This window comes from Lodderomyces elongisporus, chromosome 6, assembly GCF_030384665.1.
Source record: "Lodderomyces elongisporus chromosome 6, complete sequence".
Lineage (NCBI taxonomy): Eukaryota > Fungi > Ascomycota > Pichiomycetes > Serinales > Debaryomycetaceae > Lodderomyces > Lodderomyces elongisporus.
The window spans coordinates 289460-311297 of NC_083678.1; the positions used below are offsets into that span (position 1 = coordinate 289460).

A 21838-nucleotide genomic window follows, 5' to 3' on the forward strand; every position below is an offset into this window, starting at 1 on the left:
CCAAAGTCAAAGCTTTTTCATTCTTTTGTAATTACAAGATCTTACATCTTGATGTTAATGATTTGTCAATGATCATTTTATTACTTTCCTGCATCTTTGATTTTCGTTTTCATCTTTGACCCTTTTTACTGTTCTTTCGTTTCCTTTTTCCCGTTTTTTCTTACTTTTTTTACTATTTTTTTTTTTTTTTCCTTTTTCTTTTTCCTTTTTTCATTCATTCATTTATTCATTTGTTTTATTTTTATTTCTCATTCGAAACTATACATGTTTTGTTCCCTTATAGATAGCATCACTCACTTTTACAATATCTTTCATGTCTTTGACATCATGAACCCTTACTATATCCGTATGTTGTTCGATACCCGCTGTTACAGTCGCCGCCGTGGCCATAACTCTATCTGATTTGTTCTCTATTTCTCCAGTGATTGTACCCAAAAATTTCTTTCTCGATGTTCCAAGAAGTACACTCATTCCACAAAAAGTCAAATACTGACGATCGAAAGATGTCGGTTTCGATCTCTGCTCAGTGGAACTTTCAAATTTTGGACTATCATCATTGACAATGCCACCACCACCATCACCATTACAACCGCCATCGCCGATAGCACGAGCTGAGTTGAGCTGTATGGAGTACTTTTTGAAAAAAGATGCATTTCTCACTATTGCGACATTTTGTTCCATGTTCTTGGCAAATCCCACTCCAGGATCTACAATAATTTGCCACTTTTTCACTCCATACTTGAAACTCTTGAGCATTTGTAAAGACAATTCTCTAGCAACTCCATTTAACATGTACATTATCTCAGTATTTACTCTTGGCATTGATTGTTCATCACTATTAAAGTTTACCACAGACTCAATGATGTCATCATCCCGAAGTGGGTCATAGTTTGTTAATTTCGACATTGTCAGCGGTGTACCTCGAGTATGGTTCATTATATACGGACATCCATACTTGGCCACCACTTCAAAGATTCTTTCATCGTATAAACCCATTGACACATCGTTGATGATATCTGCTCCAGCTTCAAGACATTGCTCTGCAACTTTGGATCGATACGTATCTATGGATATCAAAGTATTTTTCAAAATAGGGCTAGATGAGGCACGCAAGGCCTTGACCAAAGGCAAGACTCTCGCAAGTTCTTCTTCTTCAGAAGGCTCGGTGCTTCCTGGTCTGGTGGACACACCTCCAATGTCAATAATATGAGCTCCATCTTGAACCATAACGATAGCTTCATTCACAATTTTGTCAAGTTCTTGGTCATAATATTTACCTCCATCGCTAAATGAGTCCGGTGTCATATTCAATATTCCCATAATAAGCGTCTGGGATTGGAAATTAGTTTGATCAAATTTGAGCACATTCTCAGCAGGTGTTCGATTTTTGATAGGTATATATTGGAGGAGTTGAGAGTCTTCTTGCATGGTCTCATCAACTTGAGCCTTAAGAAGCTGTGACAAATGGTTATGAATGGGTTCTGCACTCACAGGATGGATATAGTCTGGAGGTATCAACTCGCATAATGGCTGTAGTACAAATGTCCTTTCTAGCATAGATTTATGCGGTATGACCAAATTGTCCAAGGTAATTTGCAAATCGTCATATAGAAGAATATCAAGATCAATTTCTCTTGGACCGTTATTGAAATCTTTTCTCCTCGACATGTGAGTATATTCGATTTCTTTCAATATTTCAAGCAACTTCAAAGGTGAATAATCTTTAAATTGCACTTTAACAGCACCATTGAAAAAATCAGGCTGGTTTAAATGATACATTGGCTTGGAAATATACATAGACGAGGTTGCAATCACATCGATATCGTAATTTTTTAATAAACCTAATGCTTTTGAAATACTAGCACACAGATCGCCACCAGAGTTGGAACCAAATGCCAAATATGCAGTATGTAATCCATCAAAAGTGTTGGTCAGATTTGTAGCCGGCAAAGTAAAAGTATTGCTAGGATCACTTTTCTTTTTATCAAGTTCACAATCAATTGGAGGCAAGTCATCAAAGTCTTTGGATACCATTGTTGAGGAAACACCTACACCTTCAACATGGTTAAACGCATGAGGTTTAATCACCGTTACAACAAGTTGCTTAATTCCCAGGTCGGAATGTTTTTGGAAAGTTAAGCGCCCAATGGAATGAACCAATGCCTCAACTGTTTTGAAGTTTGATGATTCGACATATGCCACTACATCAGCAACAATATCTCTAACATCCAAGTTTACATTTTTCTCACCAACACTGAAATCAAGAGTTAGATCAACAATTTGTTTCTGTAGCCTTTCAAATGTAAAAACTCCAATAATTGTTAGTAATCGAAGCTTATTCACAATCACTCTGTCTGTCGAAATGATTCCGGCCAGGCCATTACAATCTGATGTTTCTTTTTCCTTTTCTTGTTCTTGTTCTTTTCCTTGAAATCCTCTTCCTCGAGTAAGCTTATACTCTACACTATCTGCTCTGATCTCCAACTTGGGGCAGCGCACTGCCACTTCTACCACCTTGTCTGCGCTGTCGATTTCACGGAGCACTGTTTTATGCACAGCTACTGCAATATTCCCAAGCGATTTAAGGTTTCTGTTCTCATGCGACTTTAAATATTCTGAAATGTTACGAGTTAAAACAGCATAATTGATACTATGTTTCAAATTATCCGTCACGGAGGCCTGCAGAAAATTGGTGGTAATTGCTACTGATATATTGATCGGTTGCGGCGTTGGCCTATTCCATGCATCGTTGCCAATGATAGCGACTGCCGAAATGTCCTTCACTAAAACTCGGTCCTTCGCCATGTTGGCCAATTGATGTTGAGCCCTTTTCGTAATCAATTGTCCTAAAGAGACAATATTAGAATGAATTCTGTAATGGAAAAGAATCTTGGCTATTATTTGAAGTGAGGGACCACTGATTTCCACTGAATTTCCACTGATTTCCACTGGCTTCTACTGATGTCTCTAACGAATATGCAAGATAGAAAAGGAAAAAGACTTGGAGTTTGTGCCAAAAAAAAAAAGGAGGAAAAGAATGAAAAAAAAATAAATTAATTAAAAACAGAAAAAAAAAGAGAACAATTTCAATTTGGCCGATGCAATATATAAATTGGGATATGTCTGTAGGGGGTTCGTTTCAACACCGCTTAACTAAAGATCTATGATATAGAAGTAATTAGTATGTGCTCACATGACAGGATAAACATGGACACAAAATACAATTACTAGTCTAGAAAAAAAAGAAGGAAAGAAACCACCCATCGTATATAATAAAAAAGTTTCATTTTAAATTAAATTCTAGATTTATTCTTTATTGTAGGTTCAAGTTGATGTTACTCCAATTTTGTTCGCTTGTTACTATTTACTGTTTTATCCAACAAACTGTCAGGAATATTATTGGAGCTTTTTTTCAAACTTTTGTTCGATTTGCTTAGATCGTCCATTATGGGAACTTCATCTGCAATAATCACACCATAATCCACACTCTTCTGGCAAAATGCTTCTGCTTCTTTGAACGAGTAGTGCATATCATCTCTAATCATTCTTATTATTATTTCGTTTGCCAATACCTGAGTCGCGAATTGACCAATTGACCAATACGTGACCGTTTTGTTGTACTTGGCACATCTGACCAAGTCTTCATAACATACATTTTCAATATAGCTCCCTATAATAGATTGTCTTTCATGGCCATAATATCCACTATAAAATGCTTTCCAATCAATTCTACGTATGTCTGATGCAGACATAATCTCATGCAGAGATTTCCGACACTGATTTTTAGCCATTTCGTAGTAGATGGATGGTGACACTTTTCCGGCAAGTATCTTTGGTATCACTTTAAGATGCTCATTCGCTCGATCAATCAACTCCTTGCGAGACGTGATTGGTTTCGGTATCAGCAAACCAAGTTTGCGATATTTCTCTCTAATTTGATATTCATCGCCAAACTCAATAGTATGGAAATCTACCACCAGATTCGACAATTTAGTATTTTTTCCAAACTCTTTTCTCTTTGGCCTCGAGATCGTTTTATCTTTATCTTCGGTGTCATTCCTTGCTGGATTACGACGATCTCCATTAAATTGTTCATCGTCATCACCATCATGATCACCACCACCACCACCACTATCATCATCATCATCACTGACTTCGAGCAATCCATCTAATTTGACATCCTTTAATAAATCATGACCCTTTATAGGACTCAGCATGATTTTTCCAAGATCAATGATGCCAAGTTGTTCATCAGCATCTATACTCTGGTCAACTTCAAACGAACTTGGATACTCTTTGCTTCGAGAGCCACCAAGCAGTGTATCAGGTAGTTGTTTATTACGTGGCGCGAGATTCAACTCTTTGTACTTTCCATCACCGTGATGTATTGCAATTGAGGACTTGGGTTTCTTCGATTTCTTTGGTTTCCGCAGATAAATGTGTGGCGTTTTCGAATTTGATTGTTTTGGTGAATAATCAATGATGATGTTTTGCTCCTGTTTCGGTGGCACTAGCCTCGATTCGACAGATTTCGGAGATTTGACTGGGGATGAAGCACGCAGGCTACTTGGATTCGCTCCAGAATGGTAACTCAAGCTCAGATATTTGCTGCTCATTGCTTGAAATTCGGTATATCTTGTAATTTTTTTTTTAAAGATTGATTTCTTGACGTATTTTGGGTAGTATGGTAAATGTTGCGCGTTTCAGAAAGCCCGCGCAAAAAAAAATAGGCTATAAGAAATTATGAGATGCTAGTAAAAGCTTTGAAAGGCCAGAAGCGAGCATAGAGGAAGCTACTGTATTAAAATCAAAATATTTAAAGGTAATTGTATAGAAAACAAAAAGAAAAGGAATAAATGTTTTTGAAAAAAGTAGAGTAGTATGTAATGTAGAAAACAAATGTGGAAAGAAAGAGTGACAAAATGGAAAAAAAAATAGGTGAGGGTATATTAACTATTAACTAATAACTATTAACGGTGCTGCTGCTGCTGTTGTTGTTGTTGTTGCAATGCCTGCATAAAGTATTTCGCAACTTCGGGTGGCATATCTGCAGGATTAGCCATACCTGGAATTTGGGGATATCCACTAGCAGCAAGTGGAGGAGCTCCTTGAAAACCGTATGGCTGTTGCGCACCTCCTGATTGTCCGGGGAATTGCGGTAATGGGTTTATGTTTGTTTGAGGAGAACCAATGTTACCGTTTCCATTCCCATTAGCACTGGCATTTCCAAAAAGATTCTGCAACGGGTTTACCGAAGATTGTTGGAATGTATTGAATTGTGGTTGATCTCCATGACTCATTTGAATAGGACCTTGCGGCTGCAACAAGGTTGTTCTTGCATATGCGTCATCTGGCTCCCCTGGCCTATTGGACTTGGGACCATTTCTAGCTGAATTTGTAGGCATCTTCCTAGACATTGCCTTTGAGGAGATACCCGCACCAATTTCAATATCTGGCTCATCAACCACCATTCCACTTGCCATAGGTTGTCCGCCAGTTCCACCCCATTGCGCACTAACAAACCACGTCTTATCGGCCTCGGTCAATCTATCGATTGGAATAATTGAGACACCGTTTTGGTAATTGCAACAATCTCTAGGACCAAATCCAACACCCCAACGTGTTCTCAATGGTAGAGAGTTATCCTTATTGAATGACATAATAACTTGTTCGGCTTCCTTTCTAGAGTAAACTTTAACAAAAGCAATTTTCTTGTCACTATTGAGGACAACAGATTGAACGTCAGCAAATGGTCGTAACACTTGCGTCAACATTCTTTGATCCATATTTCTTGGAACACCACCAAGGAAAAGAGTTCTCGACAACACCTTTATTGTGCCTTGTGGTAATGTAGGGTCAAAACTAACATTTCTTGGTCTATAATGAGGGGTACCAGGCAAATTCATTTCTCCACCCATATCTGATGGCGAGGCAAATGCTGGATTTTGATGCAGGTTGCGATTCTGCTGTCCATACAGCGATTGATGTTGTTGTTGCTGCTGCTGCTGTTGTTGTTGATATGGTTGTTGATACATATGAGAAGGAGATTGATATCCTTGTGAACGGGTGCCAGAAGAAGTTGACGAAGCTGAAGCAGCCGCTGCTTGTTGTTGCTGTTGCTTCAAATTCTGCATATTTTGTTGCAAAGCAAACACAGAAGAAGTTGCGGGTGGTGATCTAATAGAAGGCGGAGAGCGAGCGCCTCTAACAGGAGATCTGGATCTGTTCCTTCTACCTTGCTGTTGTTGATGTTGATGTTGTTCTCTCAGACCGAATCTTCCATGATCGGAACGGCCAGAAGAGAATTCAGCAGGTGCACCACGCATCTGTTGCAACATGTTCAAAACGTCTTGTCCGGTTCCCGGAGCTCCACCAAAGGATGGAGCAGCTGGTCCAGATACGGATCCATTAGCAGTTGCTGATGCAGGTTGTTGATGGCCAATATTGTTGCCATGAGCATTTCCTGCCAAGGCAGACAATCGAGAAAGAATATTCTCAGCATTATTGTCACCATTATTATTATTACTAATACTACTACTACTACTACTACCACCACCAGTCGCTCCTGGGTTTAATGTAGTAGTAGAAGATAGTATTGAAGCTGCTGCGTCGGCATTTGAATTTGTCGAATTTGAGACAGCTCCTCCTTGTGCCAAAGAGGTGAGAGCCAGTAAAATACTTGATGAATCTTCACTTTTAGATGAAGGTCTAGTAGGTTCTACACTAGTCTTTGGTGGTGTACCCGGAGGTGTTGTTGACTTGAAATGCTTATCCTTCATTCTTTTGATGGTTGCTTGATCAAATGTTTGATGCTTTTCCCAAATGTCTAACAATTTCAGGATCTTCAATCTCACCGAGGGATTTATCTGGTATTCCATGGCGTCATCAAGAATACTTTCGATCAACTCACTAATTTTATAAACTGCTGAAGCAAAAGTTCCGTCCTCTGCATTTGCATCAATCGTTTGTCCCTGAGCCAATGCCTCATCTTTGTATCTTCTGGCAATTGCATCAACAACATACAAAGTTCCCAACTTATTCAAAGATGGCGAAGCTTTACAACTAGAATAAAGAGCTGCGATGACTTTACTCTCCTTCTCCTTGTCAAAATCAGTCAACGAAATTTCAACTAAAGCCTTTATACGATTACCTGACACACCTGGAGGTGGCAATGCTGCCAACTCCTTCAATATGCTTTCAAATTTATCCATAGACATTGCTAAAATAATCCTTTACCGCTCTTTTTTTTAATTATTATAATTATTATTGTCTTATTCGATATTTTTCCTAAAGCTTTTTGTTCTCGCTTTTCCTTCTAATTCCTTTGCTTTTGATGGTCTGATTGTTCCTTTTCTTTTAGTTTTTCTTTTTTTATTTTATTTCTTATATCTACTGATTGAATAGAATGCAAAATAAATGGGAAGTAGGTAATTGAAACAAACTGATACAAATTGAAAGCCTTACAAAAAAAATATACCTTCTTTAGCCTACACTACTTGGTCAAAAGGTTGCCTCTTTTATAATCTTAATATTAGCTCGTGATGATTTTTTCCAAGTGGTATGAGAAAAAAAAGGGCTGGGGGAGGTTGGACACTGCTATAATTTAGTTTACAACAAAATTTACCTTTAAATACTGATATGACTTACTGGGATCGACTTAGGTTGCCAAAATGGTTGTAGGGGGGGTACGGTGATTTGGGTACGATTTATCAGTTAGTCAGTGGGTAGAGATGGTGGGTTAGTGAAATGAAAAGAAACTAGTAGAATGATTCGTCGACAAATTTTATGATGGAAAGTTTTTTTTTTTCTTCTTCTCTGTCTTTATTTATATATGTGCTCCCAGTTGCCCCCGATTTTTCGACGATAAAAAAAATAAAAAAATAAAAGCACGTGATATTTGACTATGATACACTACCCGCACAGTGCTCTTGCTTATTTGATTATAGTGTAAATTTTCTTTTTTTTTTTGTTTTTTTTTTTTTAATTTTTTTTTCAGACCAAAGATCGATTAGGATTCAAGAAATTGGGAAAAAAATTCGAAATAGACTCAGCATCGAGAAGAAACAGGTAGTGTGATACAGGGATATCAAGATGAAGAGCACTATTAATCTTCAAAGAATAGTGAGGCTGTATTCCACCCAGGTTGCAAAAGATGCAGTCTCGCCACAGATTTCGCTGACCTTGATACTATCGCGTCTCCCCATCATAACTCATGAACCAAGCAGCTTTGAGAAACAATTCTACAAATATCAATCGGAATTATGGAGAAGACTTATGTGGACTTTTCCCAAGTGGGTTTATTTTAGACTGGGAACAATGGCTGAACAAAGATACAAAGTGCTTAACCAGAACCCTGTGAGTTACGATAAGAAGATTATTTACCCAAAGGGTAAACCTGATTTGAAGCAAATGAGAGACAGACGTTTTAGACAATACATTCGTGTACCGAAGACATATAAAGAGGAAGATGAATTGATTGGACAAGACTTGAGCGAGTTCAAGGAAAGTGAGGTCACTAGAAAGATTGCACCAAATTCAAGGGTCACAGCGGCAGATAAGATGGGAGACAAGACTTCTTTGGAAAGAGAATTGAGCCGAACGCTCTATTTGACCGTAAAGACTAGTAAGGATGAACACTGGAAATTACCAAATTTTGAAGAAAGATCTGGAGAAGTCGTTCCTCTTCATTTGTTGGCAGAACAAGGTCTCTACAGTATCGGGGGAAGAAGAATAAACTATTTCAACGTGGCAAAGACCCCATGTCATCATGAAACTTACGACAATGAAAATAAAAAGAGTTACTTTATCAAATCGCACATTTTATCTGGAACATTTGAGCCACAAACTGAAGATCTCGAATTCCAGTGGCTTACCAAGCAAGAATTGAAAGAATCCTTGCCACAAACGTATTACTCAAAGATACACCATTTACTTAGTGACATATAGATTCTCGCATTGTACATAGAGTCATGTAAGTTGGTAATTTGATAAAATTAAAAAAAAATAAAGATTGAAGGTTTTGAGGTTTTAGAGCTGACGTATTTATATTACCCTGTGTAGAACTGAGAGTGATATCCTTGTTTTTTTTTTTTTTTTTTTTTTCAAAATTTTTTTTTTATTTAATGAACATTCTCTACACAGCTTTAATTCTGATTCTTGTTACGTTAAAGAGCATTTGCTTAAAATTTTTCCACTCCGTCCTCGATTTGTTGATATTAAATATGTCACGTACTCTCAAGAGTCTCTCAAGTCGGATCTTGCAACTTCCCATATGAAAAAATACCTGGGGAGAGAATGAAAGAGAGAGAGAGAGTGTGTGTGTGTCTGTGTTTTTCTTCATACTTTGCCTGCAATTTGTTCATTCGTTGTAAAGAGAATACAAATCATAGAGAGATCATTAAGCATAGGAACCTTAAACATATGGTTGATTCTCAATCGCTAATTTGCATCGGGTCCTATAGTGTAGCTCGGTTATCACTTTCGGTTTTGATGGATTTTGTCAAATTTCCGAACAACATCAGTTCGAATCTGGTTAGGACCTTTATTTTTTTTATTTTTTTTGCCAGGAATTGTCATGCTCTGTGGAATCAAAAAAAAAAATTAGAAAGTTGATGAAGCTAAAACGAAAAGTAAAGAAAAGTAAAGAAAAGTACAGCAGTTCTGAATAACAACTTATGATATTGTTTTGTTATTTTTTTCCACATTCTGTGTATCATTTATAAACATGACTGCCATTCATTGTCGAGCTTTCTTTACTCTCCGTTGTTTATTGTTTCTTTTCTTTCTTTCTCTATTCATCTACCGTGTCCTATTTTATGCTTTTATATCTTTCTATATATACATATAAAATTACATACATACACGTATATATATTTCATATATTAGTGTAGACATTACAAATCCTTTTTCCCCTTCATTGCTTGTTGTGCAGCAAATACACTTCTATCTAATAAAGCACCCACCATCAATACACCTGCAACGGAACTCACAACGCCCAAAACGAAACCAGACCACGTTTTGGCATATCGTTCACGATTGATTATTTTCAATGGAGATATGTCAAAATGGAACGCGACACTAGGTACACCACCTCTTGCATGTAACGTATGCTGATGGTCTTCATCTTTACCACCTACCAATGGTCTATCGTGTGTTATCACCGAGAACTGATTAGTATCAACTTTCTTTGTGCCGTCTAGATTCTCGAATCTAGTAGAAACAATTTTTAAATAGTAATTATTCATGTGGTATCTTTTGTGTTGCAAAAAGGAGTGTCCATCCAACGGCGAAAGCGAATCAGTTTCTTGTAGATTAGTGATGGCAGTTGGAATCTTTCCAAAGGATAAATGATGGATAACATGGTCAAAGTTGAATTTGTCTGGATACTTGGTGTATAAGGACAAGTCGTGAACATGCTGGCCATTGCTAGTTGTAGAAATTCCAGGTGCAAAGTCCATTGTACCTGCAACACGGTTAATCTTTGCACTTCCTTTGACTCGGCAACCTTCATTTTGATTGATTCTGTCTTTCAATTTTTGGACATAACCTTCTTTTTCACACTGTTCAATGTTCTCTCCATCGAAAAATTGCCATTTCTTGTGAGCATATGCTCTACGTACTGCAGCACAACTATTACAACAGTACTCCTTTTTGTCTTGCGGTAAAGCTCCATAACATGAGCCACATTCTCCTTGTTCGTTTTCTCCGAGACCTTTACAAATTTCATGCAAAGGTTGCTCCCTCCTCAAGGCAGGCTGGTCATCCAATTCTTCAACAACCTTGTTATTACCTCTCTTGATTATTCTATATTTTTCCAAACCCGAATTGATCACGTCCAATTTCATATCACCAGTTTCATCAAACAAATCCATATTGATCATATCACATGGCAAGTTAGGAAAAGACATATCCATATTTATTTCAAGCTGTTTGTTAATATCTCTATCAACTACGAGCTCGGGAAGAGTCACAATGGTGGTATAATCAATGTACTCATTTCGTATCAATATCAAAGCAACTAGACAGCACAATAAAGTAATGATACCGCCAGAGGCAGTTTTAATTCGCGCATCCTCAACCGTTTTGGCAAAGGCATCCAAGCTTATAAGCTTTGGACGGGGTGACGACATCTGCTATTTGCTATTTGTTATATGTAAAGAACGAGTGTGGGGAGCCAAAGAAATAAGTCAACAATATCGTTTATGTATATATTTATATATATATATATATATACATATATATTTTTATATGTAAATATAACAGCTCCCCACCAAGAACTTACGTGGCTCGCACCGATTTTTTTTTTTTTTGTTTCAATCTAACTGTGGGCGAGCAGAAAAGAAACGCTTGAAATCGCTAGAACTCTTCTTGGTAGCGGAGAATGAAGTAAAACAAGAAGGGAAAATCTCCAGATTTGCATCCATCTATTTACCCACCTAACTCTTCGGTCCATCAACCAACCAACCAGTCAGCCAGCTAACCAATCAACCAACCAATCAATCAATCAACTCGCTAATTTACCGACAGGCTTATTTTTGGCAAAAAAAAGCACACCCACACCCACACCCACACACACCCTCGTGTAGATACCATATTTTAGACCGTATACACCATTTACAATTCCCATAGATTTTAATTTTCACTTTCAATTTTTTTTTTTTGCAATGGCCAACACAGATAAGAATAGAAATACGGCATATTTCAAGCAACTCACAGCCACGGTGATTCGAGATAAACCGCTTCCTGGACATACAGCCTCATCGACAGAAGTGATTGCAATAAGCATCAACAATTGTGGAACAAGGCTTATAGCTTCACGTACTGATCGTACTGTACGTATATGGAAATTGTCACATGACAAAGCTATTGATCCTATTGTGATTGAAGATGCACATACTAAAGCAGTCGAAAGTATGTCCTGGAACCCTACAACTGAGCATTCATTTGCCACAGTGGGGAGGGACGAATTTATCAAGATATGGAATTGTTCGGGAAAACCTGAGAAGGTTGTTAAAACAAGCTCGACAAGTTTAAAATTGGTTCGCTATTCTGCAGATGGAGAGCTACTTGTTGCCATTGATCGAGAAAGGAACTTGTTAGTGTATGCTGTTACCAAAGGTTTTGAATTGGTATGCCTGATTAAAATAGAGGAACACGTGTACGACCTACAATGGTTTAACTACAAGCACGAGTTTTTCATTGTAGCCCTTCACGATGGCTCTTTACGGTTGTACAAGGTTCATGATTACAGTAACGAAAGCATCGATAGCAATGAGAACAAGAATGGAAATGAAAACCAAAGGGAAAATGGCAGTAGCAATGGCAGTAGCGATGGCAGTAGCGATGTTTATGTTAATGGAAGCGGAAACAGCTATAGTGAAGACAGATTCGATATTGAGCTCCGTAAAACATTAACCGGACACAGGTCATCCGCTACATCAGTCGCAATATCTCCCACAGGAAGAGAATTTGCAGTTGGTGTGAGCGAAGGTATAATCAGTGTTTGGCAAACTTCAAGCATGATGAATGAATACGTCATTGCAGATATTGATGAAGTTGTTGCCTCACTAGACTTTAGCCGAGATGGAGGGTATATAGCTGTTTCATTCGACAAAGATTCCAACTCCATGATTTACAGCACTGATGAGCGGACCAAATTGTTTGAGGTACCAAATAGTCTGAGCGGCAACATGACATTCAGCAGTATATGCTGGTATCCAACAAAGACTGCATTTGCGTACAGCAGTGATCACGGGACCACCATAACCTTGATGAACAAACCCGACAGCTCAGAGAGGAAGCATAGTGCTCCAAGTAGGCCCTCCAGGAGGAATTGAAAAGTATGAAAAATAATAATTAAACAACCAGCTATATTTTAAGTAGATATTTATTAAAAACTTAACAGCTTAGCTTTGACAATGAACTTATGGAGGAAGGAGATTAAATGTAAGTGTAAAGAAATAAAGCATACCTCAGTTATGTGTTTGCGTGTATTTTCTTTTGTTCTTCTTTTTTTTTATACTTCTTGTTTTGTTCTCCTTTTTTTCCCACTTTTCCTCTGTTATTCCCATGAAACCACCCTTATATACATGTGTTTTACCCATGCTTCAATCTCGAATGATTTTGGTAATATAGCGTCCCTAGCATAGCCAAGCGGTTTGACTGAGTGGCTGAGTGACTGCAAGCTCAATTGGTAGAAGCCGCACAAGATCAACTTATAAAACAAGGTACAAAGCAAAAAAAAAAAAGTCAAAATAGGCAATCATACCAAAAAAATCAAGTCAAATATTGAAACTAAAAGGTGTTCTTGCTAGTCTATTCAATCAAAACGAAACGAAACGAAAGAAAAAAACAGAATAACTAAAAAAGAAACTGCATTTGCCAACGATAATGCTAAACATATGAACTTGCCTCAACTGAAACCATCCTCATGGTGGAACCGTGCATTGATACCATTTCTCATTTGCCTTGGATTAGGCTACCTCAATTTTGCACTCAACTATTCATTGGGGTATAAAGAAGTTTACCAACATCACTCTCGCGCAAGTGCTATTTTGTTGTGGGTGATCTCAGGGTACATTCAGGTATGCATCTTTATATACTGGATTTTAATAATCTGTATTGGTCCTGGGGTTGCACCGAAAATTGCTCCATTCAACATTTATGATGAGCCACCAAGACCGCTGTTGCAACTAACTCCTACCCCCGATATATTTTTTTGTGACAAGATGGGGTATCCATATTACGATTCGCAAGTGGATTCGATAAAGCTTGAGCGTTCGTTTTATTCCAAATACGTTGGACATACTGTTTTGAAATATGACCACTATTGTGTTTGGATTGGAGCTACAATTGGTCGTAATAACTACTTGTACTTTTTGAAATTCTGCGCATGTTTCCTTGCATTCTTTGTTGTCTTGCTCGTATACACCGGTGTTTATACCCGCGCATCGATCAACCGTGGCGGGGAGATTAATCATAACTATATAGTGTTGTACATTATGGGCGGATTTTGGGTGTTGATGATTAGTGCACTTTTGGGGACACATTTACGTTATGTTTGCATCAATATTACCACACTCGATGACCTAGCGATCAAGCAAAGAGACCGCTACACTAGATGGAAAAGTCGGAATAATAAAAATGAAAAAAAAGATGAAGGAAAAGGAAAAGGAAAAGGAAAAGGAAGAGGAAGAGAAGGAGGAGGGGAAGACGGAAAGATGAGCAGAAATCAGGGACTGAGCGAACCCAGGGATCTACGACCAATTTTTGAATGTTTGAAGGCCAAAACTCCTAGAATGGAAGACGGTCGACGATATGTTAATGTTAAACATGGGGAATACAGATTAGTCGTTGAATTCGATGTTACAAAACGGCCTTTTGATTTGGGATTAAAGATCAATTGGATTAACCTTGTATTCAATGGCAATCGGAATAAAATGCAGCCGAGATCTTTTTATACAAATTTCAAGTTTATTTTGTCTATTCTCCAAATGTTTACTCCATTTATAGAACTCATTTGGCAACATCTTGGTAAACCGAAGTATCGGGATATTGAAAAAGAAAATAATGAGCAACACCAGTCATACTCGGTGTATGAACAATATTCGGAACAATTGGGTCCATTGTTTTTGAACAATGTTTATGAAAAGATAAACAAACGAGACTGTTACTTAGCTAGCTATACAAACGTTAAAGAACAATAATATTTTCTTCTTTTTTTCCTTTATTCCTTTTTGCTTCTTGTAAGCTCTCACAGTGTAGAGCTATATTTCTTTAAATACAGTTTCTGCGTTTATACATTACTTCTTAGCCAAATCTGATTCTTCTTTATAATTTTTTGTTTTTATTTATTTATTTTTTTTTTATTTTTTATTCTTTTTATTTATTTTTATTCAATTTACTTCTTTTATCTTTATACTTTATAATAAGCTATAACAAACATACTATAGAAATTAGTTTCATCACACAGTTGTTGTTTGTTATTCAGTTTCGAAACTAAAATGGACTTTGTTGGAGAAATCATTGAGCATGAAATTGAAGAGCCCACGGCACCCTTGGAACCCACAACTCAAGGATCCGATTTGTTAAATACAGGGTTTCCTGATCCCTTGAACCATAAGAAGAGATACAATTCGCGATGGACGATGAAGCGTAGAGCCAAGCCAGCCACAAGTAAAGTAGATGATGTCAGAATCAAAACCGTTTCTAAGGGAAATACCACTGCTACTACTACTACTGTTACTACTACTACTACTACTACTGCTACTACTGGTGGTTCTTCCTTATTATCTGATAACCGTGATGAGCAAACTGAGCCAGTATCGGAAGCTGAGCAAATAAATCAGGAAAATATAGCAAAACTCAACCTGATGACGGATGCAGAGATAATGGCTGAACGAGAATCCATATTGAAACAGCTAAATCCTAAACTTGTGCAGAGTCTTATCCAAAGGCTGCAAAAGCGAGACAAGGGTCCCACCTCCGAAGGACATAAAGAGGGTTCTGACCATACTCACAGGCATCAACACGCAGAGGGCTATAATGGATGGATTGGCGGAATGAAGACTGAGCGCGGAATACAAGATCTCTCTCAATTGGACAAAGCCGATGTGGATAAGGCATTGGGATTTGATTTGAATTTAAATTTGGATGGAGAAACAAAACGGGCAGGTACTAGAGCGAGGAAAACAGTTACTTTTGATGATAACAATCTCGCTACTGTTGATGGAGAGCAAACGGTGGAAAACTTTACACACAAGGGTGGTTATTTAGGACCTCAGGGTGAACTGGAATTACTGCTGGAACCACAGTCAGAACAAGAAGTGCTTGACAAAGTGGCACCAAAAGACTATCAAATAATTGATTCCGATGACGAAGAAATGAATAACGATACTGTTCACTTTACAAAACCTAACAACAGTGATCCTGACTTGGATATAAATGATCCTGATTTTTTTGATAAGCTACATGAGAAATACTACCCCGATTTGCCAAAAGAAACCGAAAAGCTTTCATGGATGACAAAACCAATGCCAGTACAAGTCTCGACTACTTATGAAAGTATATCGGATATGAGGTTCGACTTTAAGGGTAACTTAGTCCAGATTAATATAGACAAAGAGGATGTCACAGATTCGTTAAATGGAGGAAGCAGAGAAGGGAAAGGAGAAATTCCCACATACCTTGGTCTCCATCATCATTCAGAAAATCCACATATGGCTGGGTATACATTGAGTGAACTTGCACACTTGAGTCGGTCTACACAGCCAGGACAGAGGTGCATTAGCATACAAACATTGGGAAGACTATTACATAAGCTTGGTAAGCACGAGTTCAATATCTTGCCCATAAATGAAAGCCAAGGTGATTTTGGAAACGAGAGTGAAAGCGATGCCAACTTAAAGGAGATGATGCACCATTTCGAAAGTATGATGTGGGATTTGGTAGACGAATTGAGGATTGTAGAAAGCTTAACAGAGGCTGCTGACGAAAAACGGACAAGAAATCTATCAGTGAGAAATTACGCCATTGAAGCGTTGTGGCTATTAAAAACTGGTGGCGGAAGACCTGCTCGTGAGGAAATTAAAGATGCAATGGCCATAGCTGTTTAGACAAATATATATATATATATATATATATAAAGAGAGAGAGAGAGAGAGAAAAGACCCAGAAATATAGAATTATATATTTAAGATGAAATTTTTGCAACTTTCTAATTAATTTACTTCACTCAAGCTACGAATATAATTAGAGCTAGAACTAGAAGAAAATGATAAAGACAAAAAAAAAAAAGAAAAAAGAGAGATAAATGTTAGTAATCAAAAGTTACTCGACAGGAGTGATAAAAGAAAAGAAGCTCCCGTCAAGAAGCACTAATTTTTTCAACAAACGAAACATTAAAAATCGCTTAATTGAAATGATGAATAAAACATTCAACATTTCAACTTTAGCAGCGGGAAGGGAGAACATATTAAGAAAAATAAAAATAACACGAAGAGACAAACATGGTCTTTTTTCATATTTTTGAGCAGACAAGCTGAAAACAAAAACTGTAATAGCAGTCTTTTCCAAAAAAATAGTAAAGCAAACCTTGTCTATTCAAATTTTGTTTTTTCTTGTTCCATCCAAACCCATAATGTTATCGATATAAAAGTTGAAATAAAAGTTTGATTAATTGAAAGAACAGTACTTTGTTTTTCGCATATGGACACATTGTTCCGATGGGTCTCAATTGACAGATACACAAACTTGTGTGCCTGTATCGGAAAACTTAAGTTTATGCGTTATTGTCAAGTGTAGTTTGTATTGAGAAATTATAAAATTCGAATGGAAATAGACGTGTATTTATATTCTATTAAATAGCTATGATGCTATGAAAGTATAAGATAAAGTTGTTGCCATTGGTGAAAGATTTTTCTTTTTCCTTTTTTCTTTTTCTTTTGCCCTCAAGCTCTCGGGTCAGAGCATGAAGAGAGAGTTAGTGTGTATTTCTAGTTTGATAATTTCTCGCGCTTATTGCACGTAGCTAGTATTTCTTAAAAAAGCACGGAATCATCATTCATTACATAGCATTGAGTTGATGATTTGAATATTGTATTAGTAGAGTTAATTTTGATACAGTTAGAAACTTCAAAGAAGAAGAAGAAGAAGAAGAAAAAGGAAGAGAAGAAAAAATATAGAAATAATGTTTTATTGTGGCGAGCTGCTAGAATTGAATTGAACTGGAAATAGCATGTTAAAAATTGTATCCTATATAGCGTTTTCCAACCAAGTGAATTTGTACAAAACCAAAGAATCATCTAGTGGTTTAGAATCGACAACTTTGTTACTGTCTTTCAAAGATAAATACCAATAATCATTTATAAGATTGAGAACCATAAAGTAGCTATACTTTGACTACGCTAACCTTTCTTTTTCTTTTTCTCTTTTTTTCCAATTCTCTTTCTCTGTTTTGTTTCTTTAAATAGTAGTCTACTCCATGTTCTTTGATGTCGACCTCCAGCAATCTCTTGTTTCAAAGCTATTGATCAAAATATCATGATGAAATCGCTCCATATTCGCCTCTTCTCTCGCCTCCTTCAAATGGCTGGTAACCTTCGTCATATGGATAGGCAGCAATGATGTAGTAACAATGTATAAGTCCAGGGAAGAAACCTAATAAACAAAGCAAAATATTGACAAAAAAGTCCACTGAGCAGATTCCTCGTTTAACAGCAACCGGAATAGGTGGAACTGTACATATGTTAGTATAAGATATTCTGGTCACACATATCTACTGTTAATCCAGTAAATGCAAACTTATTAATCGAAACATACAAAAAAAACCAATGAATACTAGAAACCAATCGTGTCCGTTCATTATTGTCTCAAATTGTGTTGTGCTTGAATTTAAAGAATAGGAAAAGAAGGGGAAACAAAAAAAAAGAAAAAGGATGTAACTGGTGTTTTAAAAGAAGTTTTTCTTTTTATTTGATTGTATTTTTACTTGCTTTTTTGCTTTTCTGCCTTTTCGAGATTTTACATATTACATATATATATATATATGTATGTATGTATTATATTATATTATATTACAGTACATTTTACGCCTTCTCCCAGCCTCCCCCTCCTTTTCCTCCTCCACCTAAGTCGTAGCCAGATGTGACCTTATCAAATTTTAGGTTCCAATTTAGGTTCAAGTTCGAGCGCGGGGGAGGGGGGGGGGGGAAGAAAAGGGAGAGAGAGAGAGAGAAGAAGAAGGCGCGGGAAAATGTAAAACCTTTTCGGAGGGACACTGTTCCGTTATAAAGAGAGGGGTGAAGTCGTATGATGATTTACGACACTCAAGAAAATTGACAATTTCCAGTTTCATGTAACCACACATTGGAAATCAATCCCTTGCTTACACTACCTTTGACTTTTGATTTTTTGCAACAACTGTCCATAAAGCAATCTGAAATATCTACTGGAAAAATCAAACACAAACACACACATAGCTTTGGCACCTAGTTACATTACGCAATGTACATCCAATTGATTGGATGGTTATTCTTGCTGTTACAAATTGCAACAGCAGTATTTGTTGAAAACGCATTCAGTGTAAGTGAAGCAGTCAACTATTTGTATGGAACACCATTGACCGATATTCATATCATTGCCGGCGATCTTGTTGTGGGCAAGAACTCAAAGGGTCATTTAGTTGGTATTGACTCTTTTGGCAGCGGGGAGATCAAATGGAAATTACAAAAACAAGATTTGGCCGGTGTAAGCGATCTTTTATATACACAAGATCAGATTTATGGATGGAGTCAAGGCCAAAGAGATATCCTAGTAATTGATTCCGATGGTGGCTTTTTCAAGCATAGAACTGAATATATTGTCAAGAAAATGTTTGAATCTAAGTATGGTGGTGTTTTTATTTTAGACAATGGCCAAAATTTACATTATCTTGATAAGGGACTCAAGACACACCTCGTTGATTCAAATGTAAGTGACGAAAACATTTTTATTGATTGCAATGGAGGAACAATACAAATACTTATTGGAGGTGAACAATTGATTTCTTACCTGGCTGATGGTAAAGTCAACTTCAAGAGTGATTGCTCTCTTGGTCTGGTGAAAGAATTTAAAGATGGACTTGTTATTACAGAAAACGATCAAGTGTTTAAGCTTGACGGACGAAACAAGGCCCTTAGAAAGATTGAAAATAACCTATTCAAAAACTTGCTTGTTGTAAACCACGCTTATATGGTTTCTGACGATAAAGAGGAAATAAACCTTATATCTATAGAGAAGGAACATACAAAACTAATTCATCGCCTCCCGAAACCCAAATCGAAATCAAAATCAGAATCATTTTCGTCTTCTTCGTTAAGATTGAAAACAAGTTTGCAATTCACACCTCTTAACAGCTTTTTAATTTTTACTGATGAACGCTCAAGAAAAGTTTTTGATTTAACTGATTTCTTACATTCTGGTGATATCGAAAGCATCAAAAAGATTCAATTCAAACTATCCTTTGATTCCCAATTTGAGTATTTAGTCAAAGTTAAATCTGAAAGTAAAGGATTAGCCATACTTGGTCTCGATGAAAATTTGAATGGCGAACTTTTTAGTTTATTTGACGGCAGAAAATTAAAAGACATAGCACCTCGCCAGGCTCAATACTCATCCCAATATAACGACAATTACATCATTATTGATCCTCCCCACTCAACAAAACTTAAAAGCGACAAAGAAGTTATTCAAAAAGAGACCGATAATGCTCTTGTGTTTACGCACTGGTTACTGCGCACGATTCGACACTTGAGCGAGATTGGTCGTGCGATTTTTAATATAAGAAAACATTTCATTTCAGATGATGTGGAAACTTTTGCATTCAACAAGTTAATTATTTTTTATGATGCAAATCATGGAAAACTTGTCGCACTTAACTCTCATGATGATGGACTTGCATGGGAGACTAATATTTTTAACAATACTGGTAGTGGTTCCGGTGAAAATCATGAAAAATTCATTAAAGTTACACAACTAAACAGTAATGGAGTGGTCGGACCTTTGATAGCATTGTTTGAACTGCACTTGTTGTTCATTGATCCTGAAACTGGGAATATCACGGGGAAAAAACCCAACAATGGAGCCATTGATATCAAACCCATTAAGCAAACTTTTGCATTGGAATTTAGCGACAATTTTGTGTTAGCCGAGTCTGTTGATGAAGATGTATATTTCGTCAAGCAAAAAGATAACACAATGCTCTCTGGACATTTAATTCCTAAAAACGAGCTCAAATCAATTCAAACTTGGACCTACAATTTGCAAGAACATATTGTTGCTGCTTCCACTCCCTTGCAAGAGTCAAATTCATTATCCGCAGTTTCATCGATTGGGATCCCACTTCACGATAAATCTGTATTATACAAATACCTCAATCCCAATTTACTAGCATTAATGACATTTAAAGAAACTTTGAAGTTGTACCTTATTGATGGAATATCAGGTAATTTGTTGTACACACATGTTCATCCTGTCGCCGAGTTGATCGACCCACTGTCAGTACGTCTTGTAGCAGATGACAACTGGTTAGTGTACACTTTTTTCACCAAACTGCCGAGATTAGAGCAAAGGATTAATGTTGTTGACCTTTTCAATGGTAAATCTGCTCCCTTAACGCAATCACTTGCAAATGTCACAATCGATTCAATTTTCACAAAGTCTTTTATTTACCCTGAGAAAATTCTCCAATTATCATCAACGAAAACAAATTGGGGCATCACTTTGAAATCCATAATTGCGTTCACCGAACTGGGCAATTTGGTGGAACTCCCCAAATTTGTTTTAAACCCGAGGCGACCAGAGCATCAAATGTCTGCTAGTGAATACCAAGATGACTTCAGGTTGATGCCATATGATCCTATAATTCCAAAAAACAATTTCCAAACCATCAATCACAAATTTAAATTAGAATACGAAGACGAGGATGTCGAAGATGTCGAAGAAAAGGACGGATACAAAGAGGTCAAAAATAAAGTAGGCGCAATTCTTGTACAACCAACACAGTATGAAAGTACAGTAGTTTTGTGTTTCATGAATAGTCATAATCAATTTTGTTCCCTTGTTCAGCCTAGTGCATCATTTGACTTGTTGGGCAAAAATTTCGAAAAAATTAAATTGGTTCTTACAATCATTGCCTTGTTGGCAGTGTACATTGCTACAAAGCCATATGTATCTGATAAGAAATTGAAATCGCAATGGATAGATTTGAAAAAGAAAGCATAAATACTTTATGAATCAAATCAAACCAAAGAAAAAAAAAATGAAGAAAAAAAAATGAAAATGAAAAGCCGTGTATATTATC

General features: G+C 37.0%; 9 protein-coding genes and 1 non-coding gene across 10 annotated transcripts; 6 read left to right on the forward strand and 4 right to left on the reverse strand. All coding sequences in view use genetic code 12, as the record gives it.

Annotated features, from left to right (window-relative positions):
* Positions 1 to 258: 258 nt before the first annotated feature.
* Positions 259 to 3264, reverse strand: FOL1 (trifunctional dihydropteroate synthetase; the record flags this gene model as incomplete). The annotated part of the gene is made up of 2 exons (XM_001524690.2): positions 259 to 2846; positions 3261 to 3264. The coding sequence occupies 2 exons, from the start codon at positions 3262 to 3264 to the stop codon at positions 259 to 261; spliced, it is 2592 nt and encodes an 863-aa protein (XP_001524740.2).
* A 71-nt stretch (positions 3265 to 3335) lies between these two features.
* On the reverse strand, positions 3336 to 4616 carry RTC4 (Restriction of telomere capping protein 4; the record flags this gene model as incomplete). Its single annotated transcript, XM_001524691.2, has 1 exon — positions 3336 to 4616. The coding sequence occupies one exon, from the start codon at positions 4614 to 4616 to the stop codon at positions 3336 to 3338; it is 1281 nt and encodes a 426-aa protein (XP_001524741.2).
* A 354-nt stretch (positions 4617 to 4970) lies between these two features.
* Positions 4971 to 7217, reverse strand: PVL30_004599 (uncharacterized protein; the record flags this gene model as incomplete). Its single annotated transcript, XM_001524692.2, has 1 exon — positions 4971 to 7217. One exon carries the CDS (start codon positions 7215 to 7217, stop codon positions 4971 to 4973), a length of 2247 nt encoding a protein of 748 aa, XP_001524742.2.
* Positions 7218 to 8091: 874 nt separating this feature from the next.
* On the forward strand, positions 8092 to 8946 carry PVL30_004600 (uncharacterized protein; the record flags this gene model as incomplete). The annotated part of the gene is made up of 1 exon (XM_001524693.2): positions 8092 to 8946. The coding sequence occupies one exon, from the start codon at positions 8092 to 8094 to the stop codon at positions 8944 to 8946; it is 855 nt and encodes a 284-aa protein (XP_001524743.2).
* A 505-nt stretch (positions 8947 to 9451) lies between these two features.
* Positions 9452 to 9541, forward strand: PVL30_004601. Its single transcript has one exon. It is a non-coding gene; the product is annotated as a tRNA-Gln (tRNA).
* Positions 9542 to 9893: 352 nt separating this feature from the next.
* Positions 9894 to 11129, reverse strand: ERV46 (ER-derived vesicles protein erv46; the record flags this gene model as incomplete). The annotated part of the gene is made up of 1 exon (XM_001524694.1): positions 9894 to 11129. One exon carries the CDS (start codon positions 11127 to 11129, stop codon positions 9894 to 9896), a length of 1236 nt encoding a protein of 411 aa, XP_001524744.1.
* A 534-nt stretch (positions 11130 to 11663) lies between these two features.
* Positions 11664 to 12836, forward strand: PVL30_004603 (uncharacterized protein; the record flags this gene model as incomplete). The annotated part of the gene is made up of 1 exon (XM_001524695.2): positions 11664 to 12836. The coding sequence occupies one exon, from the start codon at positions 11664 to 11666 to the stop codon at positions 12834 to 12836; it is 1173 nt and encodes a 390-aa protein (XP_001524745.2).
* Positions 12837 to 13116: 280 nt separating this feature from the next.
* PFA5 (palmitoyltransferase pfa5) lies at positions 13117 to 14705 on the forward strand (the record flags this gene model as incomplete). The annotated part of the gene is made up of 3 exons (XM_001524696.2): positions 13117 to 13125; positions 13149 to 13155; positions 13369 to 14705. The coding sequence occupies 3 exons, from the start codon at positions 13117 to 13119 to the stop codon at positions 14703 to 14705; spliced, it is 1353 nt and encodes a 450-aa protein (XP_001524746.2).
* A 297-nt stretch (positions 14706 to 15002) lies between these two features.
* On the forward strand, positions 15003 to 16613 carry PVL30_004605 (uncharacterized protein; the record flags this gene model as incomplete). The annotated part of the gene is made up of 1 exon (XM_001524697.2): positions 15003 to 16613. The coding sequence occupies one exon, from the start codon at positions 15003 to 15005 to the stop codon at positions 16611 to 16613; it is 1611 nt and encodes a 536-aa protein (XP_001524747.2).
* A 2389-nt stretch (positions 16614 to 19002) lies between these two features.
* On the forward strand, positions 19003 to 21759 carry PVL30_004606 (uncharacterized protein; the record flags this gene model as incomplete). Its single annotated transcript, XM_001524698.2, has 1 exon — positions 19003 to 21759. The coding sequence occupies one exon, from the start codon at positions 19003 to 19005 to the stop codon at positions 21757 to 21759; it is 2757 nt and encodes a 918-aa protein (XP_001524748.2).
* Between the last annotated feature and the right edge of the window lie 79 nt (positions 21760 to 21838).